Raw genomic sequence first — 16,348 nt, forward strand, 5'->3', positions numbered from 1 at the left:
TGGGCTCTGCACTCAGTGAGGAGTCTGCTTGAGATATTCTCTCTCCCCCCCCAACCCTGCTGCTTGTGCATGCTTTAAAAAAAGGGAAAGAAAACATGCATATGAAAGTAATGAAATATCTAAACATATACCTTACAGTTGAACTTCTGCTTATTCTTATCAGTTCTCACATCTGTTTTGTGTTCATGTCTGTATTCCAACTCCTTTTCCTGGTATTATGTTTTTTTACTGAGAAAATGCTACATACAGTGGCTGCTCTGTATGAGACCCTGAGCCAGGCACTATGAGGTTCATGAGACCAGTCCTTGTCCATAAGGAGCTCATCGTTTAAAGTGGAAGTAAGACCCACACAGAAGAACTGAGGCATAAAATAGAACCACGTGTGAACCGTGCCACAAGAGCTACAAAGTCAGTAGAATTTCATGGAAGGAAGATCACTTGTAGCCTGTGTTAGAGGAAACAATTATAACAAGAATTTTTCTGTTACGTGCTTCGAGTTTTAGGGAAATCCTCAGGCGTCTGGACTTCAATGTTCTTAATGATAAATATTTAATGAAGTAATAATCTACACTCCATGGTTTGAGGGATGGCCATTCAAAAATGCCTACAATCAGGGGATCCCTGGGTGGCTCAGTGGTTTAGCACCGCCTTCAGCCCAGGGCGTGATCCTGGAGTCCTGGGATCGAGTCCCAAATCAGGCTCGCTGCATGGAGCCTGCTTCTCCCTCTGCCTTTGTCTCTGCCTCTCTCTCTGTGTGTCTATCATGAATGAATAAATAAAATCTTTTTTAAAAAATGCCTGTGATCAAAGGTGGTGAAATTTGAGATATGATTCGGGTCAAGGAAAGTTCAGTATTTGGTAAGTGAAAAGCAATCATATCCACCAGTACTGTCACAGGCCTTTTCTCCTCTGCAGGGTTTTCTTTGTTTTTGTTTGTTTCTTAATTTTAAAACTTTTCTGCAGAATTTTAACATTTGTCTGAATTTTAGGAGGCAAGTGCTAAAAATGAAAATTTTTAAAATCTTTCTTTTTATGAGCAAAATTGGACTTTATTAACTGCTAGAGATAGAAGTTGGCACAGAATATGTAATGATTGTTACTGAGAGGTGGACCCTCAAAATTTGGAGAGGACTTCATTTTATTTCAAGTAGCGTTACTGTGCATGTTACTCCGTGGCTTTCTTGCCCCAGGGGCAAGCAAATGGTTAAAAGTAAGTTTTTAGGTAGGAATGAAAAATCAACATATGGAGAATAAATGATTATTTCGTTATATTAGCAACGACTAAGGAATTCATTGAAACTCTGGAGGAAAACCATGATGATACATAAAAAATTGGAAAAAAAGCCTCTCTTGGCTATTTAAAGCCAGGAGAGTTGAGTTGACTTAGGTCAAAAGGAAGGGAAAAATGACCTGAGAATGGAAGTTACATGTTATAAGATGCCATTAAAGGGAGATTGTGGAATCTCCTTTTCTGGAAATGTTTAAAAACAAGACGGATCATCATGTCACAGGAAAAGTATTGAAGTCAGTCCCGCCTAGAGGCAGGAAGATTAACTGTATTTCGCCTGTGTGGTCTCTTGAGTCATCGGAAGAGCCCTGAAATGCAGTAAATATCCCAACACACTCTATTGACTGAAACCACTGTTCGTTTTAACCTTGGTTACTCTAAGACCAGAACAAATAAGTGTGTATAAGTCACAAAATTGAATTTGGATTTGAGATTGATGATGTAAGCTGTGTACATCGTATGTTCCTGAATGGGTTGTAACAGCATGAGAGTGCATTCAGTGCTGAAACTATGTAGAGCATAACTTGATCTTTTTATGATTTAGAAAGTACCTGCCTTATTGCAGTGTCTCAGTACCATTAATCATTCAGTAAATAATTATAAATAACTACTGTGAACACTGTAGGATAGAAGCATGAATTGGGTATTGGGTTCGTATCTTCAAGGAACTTAAACTACTAGTGGAGATAAACACATGCACAGATCATATACATGAAAAATGGAAAACAGATCACTAGTATAAGAGTCACACAAAAAAGGATTAAGCGGCACTATAAGATTTCAGAGAAAAGAGATAACTCCTTTGGATTTAACCAAGAAATGTTTCCTAGAAGGAAAATGTGTCTAACTAGACCTTAAGAAATAGGAAGCATTTTGACAGGTGTAAATGTAAAGGAGAACAAGACAGGTGGAATCATTCTTACCAATTCCAAGGTACAGACAAATTCAGCAGAAGTGTAAGGAAGTGAGGGGGCAGGGGCTGGAAATGCCTCATTGTGGCCAGCTCAAATGCCAGGTCAAAGAGTTTGGGTTCTGTTTGCACAATGCTTACAATCCCGAGGAAATCATTAAGCACTAGAGGGTTCCTGTCTGTGGGAGGTCTATAATTTGTTGCTTGGACTGCCAGGGGAGAAGGTTGTATCAGGGAGCCCAGGAGAGTGGCTGCAGAGTCCTCTGAGCCAGAGTTTGCTAAAGGGTATGCTAAGAAACAGTATTTTCAAAGTATGTTAATACACGTCACTAAAGAAAGAGTCTCTTCACTAAAATGAATTGGAAAATAAAAAAGTTAAGTAATTAAATGGATTTTTTTGCTGGATAAACTTTCAGAGCCTTTAATATTGAGAATTGCATTGAGGATCTCAAACAGGGTAAAATGTACACCATTGCCAACACAGTTTTTTCATGGAATAGCTCCTGAAACTACCGTTTCTTGGAGCAGACTTTGGGGAACATTGTCCTGTGCATTTGGTAATGATGGCTGGAACATGAGTGGTAGTCCTATGCATGGAAGCAATGATTGGATGAGAATCCCAATGCACTGTACGTTGGCGTTTCCCAATACATGGTGGTCATTCCATAACTACAGAAAATGCACACAAGTGTGGGTTATTGGTTTATTAACAAGACTTGGCCCCAGATGACATGCTGAAACAGAGGGAAGGGAGTCCAAGGTGGGAATGTGGGAAGTTTGGAACTCTGGCTATAAACGGTAAGCTAGAAGAACTGATTCATGGAAAACTAGAAAGGCCGATTCAAACACAAGTTTATCACTTTCATGTTACTTGAAAAGCTGTGAAAATCCAGCCAAGGGCTTGCTTCAGCAGATGGGGGAACTGTCGACTTGGATGAGAAGTCATTGTTGTTATTTTTTTCTTTACTAAAGTGCCATTAAGAATATTTTTTTGGTTAAGAAATCTCATTTGTGTTCTGGATAAATAGCATTTTTCATATGCAAATGACTCTAACAGTAGTAGGATAACTATCAGTTGGGGACGCCTGGGTGCTTCAGAGGTTTAGTGCCGCCTTCTGCCCAGGGCCTGATCCTGGAGACCTGGGATCGAGTTCCACATCGGGCTCCCTGCATGGAGCCTGCTTCTCCCTCTGCCTATGTCTCTGCCTGTCTCTCTCTCTGTGTTTCTCATGAATGAATAAATAAAATCTTAAAAAAAAAAAAAAGATAACTATCAGTTTAGTCCGAAAGAAGCTTTAGAAGTAACAAAACATCAAACCTATAGTGTTTTTTTTTCCTAATCAGACAGTAACAGGAACCTTCATATATATCAACAAATCTTTTTTTTTTCAGTCTGATTTACTCAGAGAAGTTAATTTATTTTTAATATTTTGTTCTTTCAGGTATTTGCCTTTGATTATTGCTTCTGGTCCATGGATGAATCTAATACTACAAAATATGCTGGTGAGTTGGCTCCCTCTCTTCACTTGATTTTTGGGCCTCAGGCTTCTTCTTCGTCTGTTTTCTTTATTCTGGAGTTCTGTTTTTCCCATAAAATTCACACTCATTCTTTCCAATTCTAGCATGTGGACTTTGAAGTCAACAAGATTTGATTTCAGGATCTGGCTCTGCCACTAACTTGCTAAGAAGTCATGGATGGGTTTGTTTATTTTTAAGTGTTAGGGTCTTTCCCTGCAAAGAGGGTGGTAGTATCTTCAGAGATGTTCCAACAATTAGAAATAACCGGGCACTGCCTCAAGCCAGAAATGGTAGCTGTTGTGATTATCACATGAAGAAGAGTTTTAATGTGTAATATCTTTCCTTGTTGCCAACGTTTTGGGAATGCATGCTCCGTTGATAGAAGCAAAGCACACATGGTGCTTGTTTCCAGGACCCACTCATGGCCTGAGTGTTCTGATGGTCACTGGTGATATGAACTACACATTCCACAGGGAAGCATGACTTCCCGGCCCCACATTTCACTAGTGTTCCTTCCTTGAGACATTTCACCCCTTTCCCTCAAACACAGATGACTACTGATTTTATTATTTGGTGAGAATTGGCTCTTCCAAGGAGTCCGTCACAATTGCTTCAGCTCAGGAGGGAAGCATATGTGTAAGTGGAGGAAGTTTGAGTCCTACTTTTTGATTGTTCTGATTTCCTTAGATAGTCTTAATGATTGTTTTCTCCTCGTTTTGACTTAGAAGAACGTCAGCTGAATGACTGTCTCATTTGCTTTTTAAAAAGAAGAATAGTGAGGAATATGGAGATGATGCAGGTTTTACAGGACTAGCAGGCAAGAGGAAATCACTTGCTTGTAGGGAATTTTGTTTCATGACAGCCTTTTCCTTGCCGCATAAAGCAAACTCGTTGAGAAATCATTCAATTTAAAGTTTTTTAAAAAGTTAATAGTCTGGAAATAGGGCTCACGGTGGGTAAATTAGGCTTTCTTTCTAGACATCACTACTACACCTTTGGCAAATGGTATTTCATTGAAGTGAGTAAGTACTTCATAATGTTGGTTGTAATTAATTTGTCTTTTTTATTGGTATATTAGGAATTCAGACAATATATTCTACAGAGTCTAGAACAGTCTGAGTGTTTGCACAGTGTGTATTTTTGTGTTGGGTGTGTGCTTTTGGATTTAAATAAACTACAGAAGTAAAACATTTCCTACTGTAACAGAAATAAATGCCATGGCTATCCAAAGCCCACTCTTTGTTCAGCTGATGTTATTCAAGATATAGCCAGATAGATCTTCCTGATTTAGCTCTTCTTGTGCAGTTTTGAAATGCTTTCAAGGACTCTTTACCACTTGTAGAGGAAAATTTATATTCCTTGGACAACATGTAGGGTCCTTTATTATATATCCTCAGTCCATTTTCCTCACCGTCTGCTCCATGACTCCCAACCACCCATCCTGCGCCCCCTGCCCCATGCGTCATTCATCTTATATAACCCAGGGAGCTGGTAGGTCTCAAAACAGTTTTGAAGTTCTCATGAAACCCCTTCGGTGTGTGCAGCCTCAGAAAGCCCTTGAGAAATCACAAAATTAAGTGGAAAGCAAAAGAGTGTATCACCTCCAACAGGAAACATTTTAGGATAGTATTTAAACTGTCTTACAGATTTCAGGGGCTGGAGAAAACTCAAGGAGGGGCAAAATCTGGAAGGGCCGAACATATAACCTGGGAAGGCATCACAGGGGAGAAGAAACTGAAACCAGGCGTGAAAACAAAGCGTAGGTATAGTAAAAGCCAGCCAAGAGGGTTTCTATATGGGAGAACCAACATGGACTTCGATGTCAGCCCTGGGTTTAAATCTCAGGGACCCCTTCCTTGGTTCTCTTCCGTAATCTCTCTGAGCTACCGTTTCTCTTCTGTAAAATTGGAAACATGGCAATGTTCCCTGTCTTAAGTGTTGTTGTAAGGGTTAAATTGCTAACTTAGTGCGCTAATGGAAGGTGCACTGGAAGCGACACCTCATTTGGCTTTTCCATAAGCGAAGCTGCAGAAGTGGGAGTGAGCGTGCTATGTAGCACTTGCCTTAGCAGGAAGGTGTGTTGTGGGGGGAAGCAGTGGGAAGCCTTTTGTACTTGCAGTGAGGCTAGTTAATAGGAAATTCTGAAGTCTAAACTGAGTTTAGTTTAGACTGATTATTGGTTGATAATGGTGCAATACAGGAGCTGTTGCAGTGATGTGGTTAAAGTAATGTTTAAGGGTGGTTATTCTTTGTCGTGTCTTCTAGAATCATATCCTCCCTTATTGCCCACAGAGACCATTTGAGCCTTCTGCAATATATCGCTCATATCCCTGAACGTAGGACAAACTTCTTTTTTAAAAAGGTTTTATTTATTTATTTATTTGAGAGAGAGAGCACAGATGGAGGGGGAAAGGGAGACAGAGTGCCTGGTGAGCAGGGAGCCTGGCACGGGGCTCAGTCCCAGGATTCCGGGATCATGACTTGAGCAGGAGGCAGATGCTTAACCAACTGAACCACAGGCACCCAGGATAAACTTTTTTTTTTTTTTTTTAAGGAGGAAATCACTTTATTAAGTACAAATAATAAAACTTACATGTGAAACTAAAGATTTCTGGAGCTCTGCCTTACAAATCAGTCTGCTCAGAAATTTTTAAAAGATAAAAATGATTTTTTTTTAAATTTTTATTTATTTATGATAGTCACACAGAGAGAGAGAGAGAGAGAGAGAGAGGCAGAGACACAGGCAGAGGGAGAAGCAGGCTCCATGCACTTGGAGCCTGATGTGGGATTCGATCCCGGGTCTCCAGGATCGCGCCCTGGGCTAAAGGCAGGCGCCAAACCACTGCGCCACCCAGGGATCCCGATAAAAATGATTTTTAAACTACTTTTAGTTTGCATGATCACATCAAATAATGCATTCCATTCATCCCTGAAATACAGCACTCTCTCGGCTTCTAGAGCAATGTCTACATATAAAATGCGGAGAGGAATTCTCTAATTCTTCAGATTGCCCTATTATTGTACAAATCCAGTGACCACCTTAGCAAAAAGTAAGATTCTTGCTAGCTGTTGTCTCAGGTTTGTTTGCATTCATTATAAACAATCTGCCTACTAAATACATTACTGGTAGATTAGTTTATTGGTTTCATACTAACTTGATTTCCTTTCTCTTCATTAAAAAAGAAATAGCAATTCCTTCTTAATGGTGAATAGAAACGTTAAGATAGAAGCCTTCATTCTCTGATGAGAAATAGAGGAAATGTAGAAGGGGAAGCGTGGATTTCCTGAAACCGACCTATTTGTCAGGCTCAATGAATAATGGCGTCATTGATACTGATGAAGAGCTCTCAAGGCAGCTCTCAAAACTTGGGGGGCAGAGGGAAGGAGGGGTAGGGAAGAGAGAACGAATTGAAAGCACAGGGTTTGAGACGGCAAAGAGAGGCAGGAGCGCTGAGTTTCATGTGGGATGGTCAGAATGTTCTCTTTTTGTTAAAAGTGACCATGGCACCTTTCATTCTTAGGCTCTCCGACATAGAAATACACAAGTCCATAGAGGGCATAATGGCATGGCAGCAGGCTGTTGGAGTGCTGGGAGGGAGAATGTGGGGTCCTATGCCTGACTGCCCAGCTTCTAATCCTGGCCTCACCACCTTCTACTGATGTAAGGCACAGTGACCCACTGAATCTCACTGCACTTTTCTTGAGGATGATAATCATTCCCTCCTTATAGGGATGATTTGAGGACTAAGTGACCTGGTCACAGAAAATACAAAAGCCAATATTTGGCACATAGGACAATTTCACTTTATATTTATTATCGTCTTTATTGTGGTCACATTGTGGCAGTTTTGAGGATAGTAGCGTCAGCCCTGTGGAAAGAGAATGGATGGTACTGGAATTGATGAGACTTGGTTTTGCCACCAGCTGCTCACCTCTGGGGATCTGTTTCCTCATCTGTGGAAGGAGGAGCTGTGGCCTAGGATGATCTCAGATCCCCTCTGGCTCGCTGATAAAACATGAATCAGACATTTTATGCTGGCCACACAGCTGTTGCAGTGGACTTTTCAGAGGCAAGTCAAAGACTTGTTTGTTAAGCTGTTTGAATTGCATTGAATCAGGCTTTGAGATGTTTTACACTTTAACTGTATTATCTCTTATTATATATAACCTTTGGGTTAGGTAGGCATAATAATGCTTGTCTGGTGGATAATTCTGAGTCTTTAAAGCAAAAATGCTTGTGCCAGGATGAAGAAAAAAAACAAGTAACTGGCACAATTAGATAATCAAACCTTCGCATATTTCTACATAAACTCATATCTTCCCCCACTCTTCACCCCATATGTACATGCATGTAGACGTAGATCCACGTTTGGGATAAAGTTATTATAGTGTATACTGACATAACTTGAGAGTGTCATAGGCTTTTGTAAATGGTTCAGTTACTACCAATTGTAATTAATGCCTTCTTGTTAATGAATCAGGCCATGATTTATCACTGCCTAAAAGGTGCCACATTGGTAAATAACTGATTTCCAGCCCCCTTGGTGTCAGTTTTCATCCTAGTGGGGGAATATTTTTCACAAACCTATTTTTCTATAAATCTTGATGCCAGAAATAAAAACCAGTCTGGTGAGGCGCAGGCACCTGACTGGCTCAGCCAGTAGAGCATACAACTCTATCTCCAGGTTGTAAGTTCCAGCCCCCATGTTGGGCATAGATATTACTAAAAAAAAATAAAATATTTAAAATAAAACAAACAAAAAACCCCAAAAAAACAGTCTGGCGGTGGCATATCTGGGAATCAATGGGGACATGAACATTTCCAGGCTCAGAGCTTCTAAGCTATTGACTTAGAAATTATATAACAATTCTCACCATATGGCATATTGCTCAAACTTGCTGAAGCCATGTGTTTTCAGGCATTGTTAATGCCCTGCAGGTCAGGAGAAAGGTTATATGTCTGATTCTTGTTCTGCTAGCGTAGCTTTCTGCTGTGTGCATCCGAGCCGTGAGCTATTGCTGTGGGGAAAGCAGCCGTGTTTGATTCTGTTCCCATGATGGGACATTTTATGTGTCCAGAGGTAGAAATGATTTCTCTTTCACACTGTTTAACTGAAGCGAGAATAGTAACAAGACAAAATTTTTATGTATCAAAATTTATATTCTAAAACACTTATGAAACAGTCTGAATGCAGGATTCTTTTAGGATGCAGGATTTCTTTTTCTTTTTCTTTTATATAGTCTTTTGAAAATTGTCTTACCCCATACCAAATTTGATAATTCTTCTAGTGACTAAGCCTTCTCAGGTTGTTCCCTAAGCACCCAACTTTATTTTCTTAGAATCAGCAACTGTCTTTTTACATTTGTTAATTAAATTATGTAATTACAGAGAAGTACAATTGACATAAACCAGTGTAGGAGCAAACACAGCTGACCCTTTGTGAGAACATAACTCAGCTGGTGGGAGTCCAGAGCATGGCCTACCAGCTGGAGTGATTTAGGGCGCAGTGGTCACGCCTCTTTTTACAGATAGAAGAGAATGTCGGTGAATTCCGAAAATTGGGTAAGAGTGGAGGTCAGTTCAGAAAAAAAAATTTTTTTTTGTATCACAAGAATCTTTAATGTTTACTTTCAATTTTACTCCTGGTGGGATTGTATTTGTGTTTGGTAAAGTGTGCCAAGTGCCCACATTGAGACTGTTTCAGTTCACATCACTGCGGTCCACACAGACGTTTCCTTCCCCAGTGAGGTCATAGAGGAACCTTGACTTTTTTCTTGGTTAGGCCAGCTTTACTGATGAGAAAAACTTTTCTGAGATAAATGAGCTAAGCTAATATTGTTAGTTTTTTTTTTTTTTTTTTTTTTTTTTTTTAGGATTTTATTTATTCATGAGAGACAGAGAGAGAGAGAGGTAGAGACACATGCAGAGGGAGAAGCAGGCTCCATGCAGGGAGCCCGACATGGGACTTGATCCCGGGTCTCTAGGATCGTACCCTGGGCTGAAGGTGGTGCTAAACCGCTGAGCCACCAGGGCTGCCCCCCACCTTTTTTTAAAGAGAGAGAATGTGTAAATGTGTGTGAATGTATATATAAGTATGTATATATATGTGTCTGTATGTTGTGAGCGTGTGTATATTTGACTATAAGTGTGTATATGTACATGTGCTTGTGTGTGTGAATATAGGTGTGTGTAAATGGGTGTTAGTGTGTGTGTATATATGTATGGATGTGTATGTGTGTGTGCAGACTGCTCTTTTTTCTTGCCTCTACTTATAGTTTTTTAAAAATAGGTAGGCTTCATGCCCAATGTGGGGCTTGAACTCATGACCCTGAGATCAATAGTGCCATCCTCTACCAGCAGAGCCAGCCACGCACCCCTCTACTCCCATTTTTTAATCCCATCCAGCCCCCCTTCATACAGGCTTTTCTTCCCTTCATCCCCATCTGTTCTTTATTTATTGGGACCCAGAGACATCATGTAACTTAAGGGTATATAGAGCTAAATAAGAATCACAGTAGACAATATACTGGGAGCAGTAGGTCCCCAGCACTGTGCTCTTCCCTTTACTGCAGTAGGTTATTTAATTGTCAATCACCTGATCACATAGAAACGACTACTGTCCCCATTTTACAGATAAGGAAACTGCTACCAAGGAGAAAGCTGAAAAGCAGCTGTAAATGTGGGTTTTAAGCAGTGACACTTACGCATGAAGATGGCATGAATTCTCCTGCAATCCCAGGCTGTCCCATCTTCTCTGCCATCCCAAAATGTGGCTGTGTTCGGCAATTACGTTACAGTGCTCTGGCTTGGAACCTGGCCAGAAACTGTTCTAATAGCATTATGTTAGATGTTCTCCAGAGTCCCGAAGGTCTGTGTTTGGTTTGGGCTTTGTTTTAGTCTCTCGTCGTGTGCTGTAAATACTGTGCTCCCCACAGTCCAGAGGGGATGTTGGGTTTGGTGTGTTCCAGTACCTCAGAGAACATACCAGACAGAAATGAAGAGCACTTTCTCAGTAGATGCTTTATGTGAAAACTCCCTACAGAATAGCTCAAAATACATCCTCTATCAGACAGTTTTCACAGGTAAGGTGGCTCCTTTGTTTCCTCCATCCTGGGCACCAATATCTGACCCTCGCCTTGGTGAGTCAGCCACCTCACTTGCCAGCAAAAAAAGGAGCCAAGTTTCACTACCAGCTCATGACTTGTCCCAGTGCTATTGCTGGGGTGGAAACGTCCATCTGGGTGAGTCACCCCGTGCCATGCTGCAAGCAAGACTCCCAGGCACCGCAATGCTGATCACCCTTGGACGCCTCTATGGAAAATAGCCCCATGCTCTCCCTTTACCCTCATGGCCCAGTTTCTCAGGATCCTTTTACCAAGCTCATTAATGGCAAACTTCTGTAGTTGATTAAAACTTAAATCTACTGTCACCGGGTCAGTCCTTAAGGCCTTCATTTTTAAAAATCTGAACTCTGTAGTTTTTGGTCATTGAGCTTAAACCAGGTTTAACTTTACTACATGGGGTAGTTTCTCAGTTGCCCTATTTGGGAGAGGGATTTGCTGAAGCCTGGTCCAGGTTAGGCATTTCTCCCCACTGCATGGATATGTGGAGAAGACCTGTCTGGTCTTGCACTTGTCCAGGTGCTCTGATTTGGACCTGGGCCACCTGCCAAGCCCAGACTCATCAAAATCGCTGTGGCTGTCAGCCCTGCTTTGAGGTGGAAAAACATCCTTACAAACAAGCAGGCCTAGGAGTTCCACATCACAAATATGAGCTCTTTTTTTTTTTTTTTTTCACTCCAAACTCCAAAGAGAAAAGACAGGAAAGAAAGAATCAGGAGATTCCGTCTACACTGATAGAAAATATCTGTCGTGTTGAAATCTTGAATGCTTTTCCATGTTCCTGCCTTAGAAAAATGAGAAATATTCCATGCATATGTCTTGTCTAGCCTCCTAATTGCCATACTTATTGTTTTATTCGGCCATGATCTATATGTGACTGCCTTGTTTAATGCAGATTGTAAATATGACAAGGGTTATGCCCTCCCATTTGGTTCTCTCATTTCTAAGAACGTAGCTCACTGTAACTGACCCTGTGCCTCTTTGGTAGTCAGGTGTTAGGCATATGAATGGTGTGTGCATTTTTCTCTTCAACTCTAGTTGGTCTTCTGTGCTTTGCTATCAGGACCCTTCTATAGAGAGGGGATTACCTTGGTTACTCGGTTCCCAATGCACACATGTGACAGCTTTGATCACAACTGTGATCCCCAGTAGGGACAAATTATGCATAATTGTGGAGACTCAGATCTGTATTATATATGTGACTTAGGGTTGAGTGGGTCAGGTGTATAACCTTGGTTGCAGAAGTTCCAAATAGGAGTCTTCTCTGCTGTTGTGATACTGTGTTACAGATTGCTATGAGCATGCCTGTGTTTTAAGACTTGTCCATATCATTATAGGAGGTTTTAAGCATAAACCCCACAGAGGAAATTGACATCTTCTTGATCATGGCTGTTAACAACTGAGGGAGGTTTGCCCTGAGGATACCCTGCACCAGGCACGTGGAGCTGACATCTGTAAAAGGGCCACCTCCTTTCTGGCATTGGTCCTGCTGAAAAGCCACAAGCCTCTTGGGTTTAACAGTACTGTGGCTTTGCTCAGTTTGTCTGGGATAGTCACAAATACTCGTAGATCCTCCTGCTTCCCACAGGACTTCTGAACTTTCCCATATGGGCTGGTGTGCATTCCCCTAGACAGAGCTTTGTTCTATTTGAGGGTGAGGTATGGTCAGGAGACCTGTAGGTCAAAATATTGTGTCTTTTATGGATTCCCGGATTCCCACCATCCAGCATCAACACTCCTGTTTTTTGTGTAGTGAGCTTCAAAAAGCAGTTGGCAAGTCGTTTTTTTTTTTTTTTTTTTCCTGTGCTGAAAAAGGGGACGTCTGTGTTTAAAGGATGGAAAGAACAAAGTAGGAAACCTTCAGTCTTTTGGATCAACCAGACTCTCCTTAACAGACTGTTCTTTGATATTTAATATTCTCTCTCTATCACAATTAACTATAGCCTTCATTTGTGTTTGATGGAGAACTGATTATGTTGAGGAAGACAGGAGGCTGTATAGAGTCCACAGTGCATGGCTTTGGTTGACAGTTGTTTCCTACCAGACCAGTCATGCCCTTGAAAGTTACCAGACCGAAGCATTGATCAAATATAACCACAGCCCAGGAGTCATACAGCTCAAAAGTTACTAGATTAGAAAAATAAAGGGGAATCTATAGGGTATGTTTCTATCCATAGTTTTATTGATAGGATATATTATGTTTTTATCCCCTATACCCTACTGAGATAATGTTAGAAAAGTAAATATTTTTCCTCCACTGGACAGTATAAGTTGACCTATCCTGTCCCAAATAATACCTTTCTTTTTTCCTCTCCTCGTATGTCCCAATGTAACACACATACACACACACATGCACAGACACACATGTACTCCTAACACACACATCCATATGCCACAGCATACATGCATATACATATATATCCCTATACATGCCCCCACACAACCCAATACACATGCACCACACATACACCCCCAGTACACACACATATACACATATACCCAACACACATATAACCCCATATATACCCAACACACACATACCCCAATACATACAAAACATAACACCCCACCACCATATACTGGCTCTCTCTCTTTCTCTCTTTCCTGTATTAGAATACTCCACCATTATATTTGGTCAGTAGAATTTTAAAAGTGAGAACTAGGGGATCTAGAGAAACAGCAGTAGGTGATTCCTTTAAAAAAAATTTTTTTTTAAAGATTTTATTTATTTATTCAAGAGAGACACGGAGAGAGAGAGGCAGAGACACAGGCAGAGGGAGAAGCAGGCTCCACACAGGGAGCCCGATGTGGGACTCGATCCCAGGTCTCCAGGATCATGCCCTGGGCTGAAGGCGGCCCTAAACCACTGAGCCACCTGGGCTGCCCTTAAAATTTTTTTTTCTAAGAATAGCTGTCTTTTCTTTTATCTTTGAAATTGGATTACCTGACAGATAAGTTGCAAAGATAAAGGAACTACTTTAAGAAAAAATAATTCTGTTTACCTCCTTCTTTATGGCAAAATTAATTATAGTTGATTAAATATTTAAGGGAAGATACTGATAATGGATATTAACTAAAATATATTCTAGATTGTGGCCAGGCACTGTGGTAAGCTCTTTACCTGTCTTGCCTTGTTAAAAAAATCATACCAGCAACCCAGTAAGGTAGTAGTTATTATTCGTATTTACTGATGAAGAAACCCAGAACTTGACCAAGGTCACAGCTGGTAAGGAGCAGAGTTCAGGTTTGAAAATAAAACTGTAAAAAAACAAAACCAAAAACAACAGAACTAGAAGAAAAGACAGATGAATCCCTATATAATTTGTGGTAATAACAATACAAAAAGATTTTGGAAGCATAACATAGACTGAGGGAAAAAATCACAAAGGAAAAGATTAAAGATTTGAATATGGACAACCAAAAGCTTTTGTATGACAAAACCAACATGAGACTAAAAAGTAAATGACAGAGTAGGAAGCAGTATTTACAAAGTATAATAGATCAAAGGTTAATATCCTTAATATATGATGAACATTTTGGGGGTGCCTGGCTGCCTCAGTCCAGAGAGCACATGACTCTTGATCTCGGGATTATGAGTTTGAGCCCCATATTGTGTCTAGAGATTACTTATATAAATAAATAAATCTTTTAAAATATATATGTATATAATACAAATATGTATAATACTATTATATATGTATATATGATGAGCATTTTTAAGTAAAGAAATCAATGACTAAACCAATTTATTTGTAAAAAGAAACATAGGACCCAAATAATCAGTTCACTAAAGAATAAGTACAAAGTGGACAATCAACAAAGGAAAGGAAAATTTGAGTTTAGACAAAAAGAATGATAATAGCTGTGTTGTTGAGGGTACATTGCTAGAGGACATAGTAATTTGGATTTTTGGAGTTTTTCTTGGTAAAGAAAATAGAAAAGTGCTCGGAGATAAATATGTAAGGATAAATATTGTAAAGAAAAAGGAAATAATCTAAATATCCATAATAGGGAACCGATTGCATCACTTAAGCACACAATGGAAAGCTAAGCAGCTATGAAAAAATATTAATGTTGACATAACTTTGTAGGGGTGGCAAAGTGTTCATTATTTCTTGTCTTAAAAGAGAATAAATTTCCCGTGAGACATGAAGCCATAGTGATAAAATGTATTGAAGTCTCTCTAGAATCCAATCTTGCATAGAATTGTAAAGATACATGAACTTAACGGTAGTTCTTTTTGTTCATCCTTTTATAAATTGTGCTTCAAGATAGTTTAGTTAAGGATGGAAAGGAGATGAATTCTTTCCACAAATACAGTAAAATTGTTCTCTACTTTTTCTTATTCTATTTTGTATTTCCCAGAATGTGTTCCTTTCCTACTTATAACTAAAACTTCATTAAATATAATAAATCTGAAATGTGTTCTGTCAAGCATAACTGTAAGTATCTAAGAAAACTTGACTTTTTGAAGAGCATATGCCTATATATAATTATATATAATGGAAATCAGAGAGACTAGTTTGTTTTTTTCTGTCTCATATATTTTGTTTGAATGTCCAGGAGGTTACTATGGGTGCCAGGGAAAGCATAATCTGTAATTTTTATCAAAATTATTCAGTTAGTAGATACATATTATGTTAACACCTCTATTCACATCTATCCCTGGTGCCTTTTTTAACCAAGGATACTGTAGTCTTTAGAGGCTCATTAAAATTTCAAAAAGAGTCATACTTGATCAAGTATAAACTCTAAAGCAATTGAATCTTTTTTTTTAAAAGATTTTTATTTTTAAGTTTTTTTCTATACCCAACGTGGGACTTGAACTCAAAACCCCAAGATCAAGAGTTGCATGCTTCACCGACTGAGCCAACCAGGTACCCCAGATGTTTCTTTTTAAGTTCAACAAACAGTATTTTGATGCCTCAGCACTCACTAATGAGGAATGCCCCCCCCAATTAAATATTCTTTCATCTGAGGACAGCTTTGTCAACATAGGAATAACTCAGGAAATCAAAGTGCCTACTGTGTGCCAGGGACTCTGCTAAGATGAAAAAGAACCCATTTTCAAAGGAGCTCACAGGATGCCTGGGCATCCAACTCTTGATTTCGGTTTAGGTCATGATCTCAGGGTTGTGAGATCCAGCCCCGCATTGGGCTCCATGCTAAGTGTGGAACCTGCTGGAGAGTCTCTCTCTTTTCCTCTCCCTCTGCCCCTTCCCCTGCATGTGTGAACTCTTTCAAATGAACAAATAAGTAAAATCTTAAAAAAAAAAAAAAAAGAAACTCACAATCCAGTGGTAGAGGATAAATAGAAAAAAATAGGGTACTGTAAGTTCTAGAGTTTATTAAAACAAAAACAAAAACTAAACAAAACCATGGAGACCAGAGGTAGGAGTAACTGATTCCTGGTGTCGTGTAATATGAGTCACCAATGGTGGATGAGCATCTGCTTTAACGTTCAAGAGTCAGTACAAACAGACCCGGGACCTGCCACTCACTATTGGTAT

General features: G+C 39.8%; 1 protein-coding gene across 5 annotated transcripts in view; it reads left to right on the forward strand.

Annotated features, from left to right (window-relative positions):
• Positions 1-16,348, forward strand: part of KIF13A (kinesin family member 13A) — a 211,394-nt gene that overhangs the window by 104,265 nt on the left and 90,781 nt on the right. For all 5 annotated transcript variants that reach the window (XM_077886252.1, XM_077886253.1, XM_077886255.1 and 2 more), the window contains exon 4: positions 3,641-3,701. In XM_077886252.1, the coding sequence (XP_077742378.1) occupies positions 3,641-3,701 (61 nt within the window). The remainder of the gene's footprint in view (positions 1-3,640; positions 3,702-16,348) is intronic.

Source organism: Canis aureus, chromosome 37, assembly GCF_053574225.1.
Source record: "Canis aureus isolate CA01 chromosome 37, VMU_Caureus_v.1.0, whole genome shotgun sequence".
In the NCBI taxonomy this organism is placed as follows: domain Eukaryota; kingdom Metazoa; phylum Chordata; class Mammalia; order Carnivora; family Canidae; genus Canis; species Canis aureus.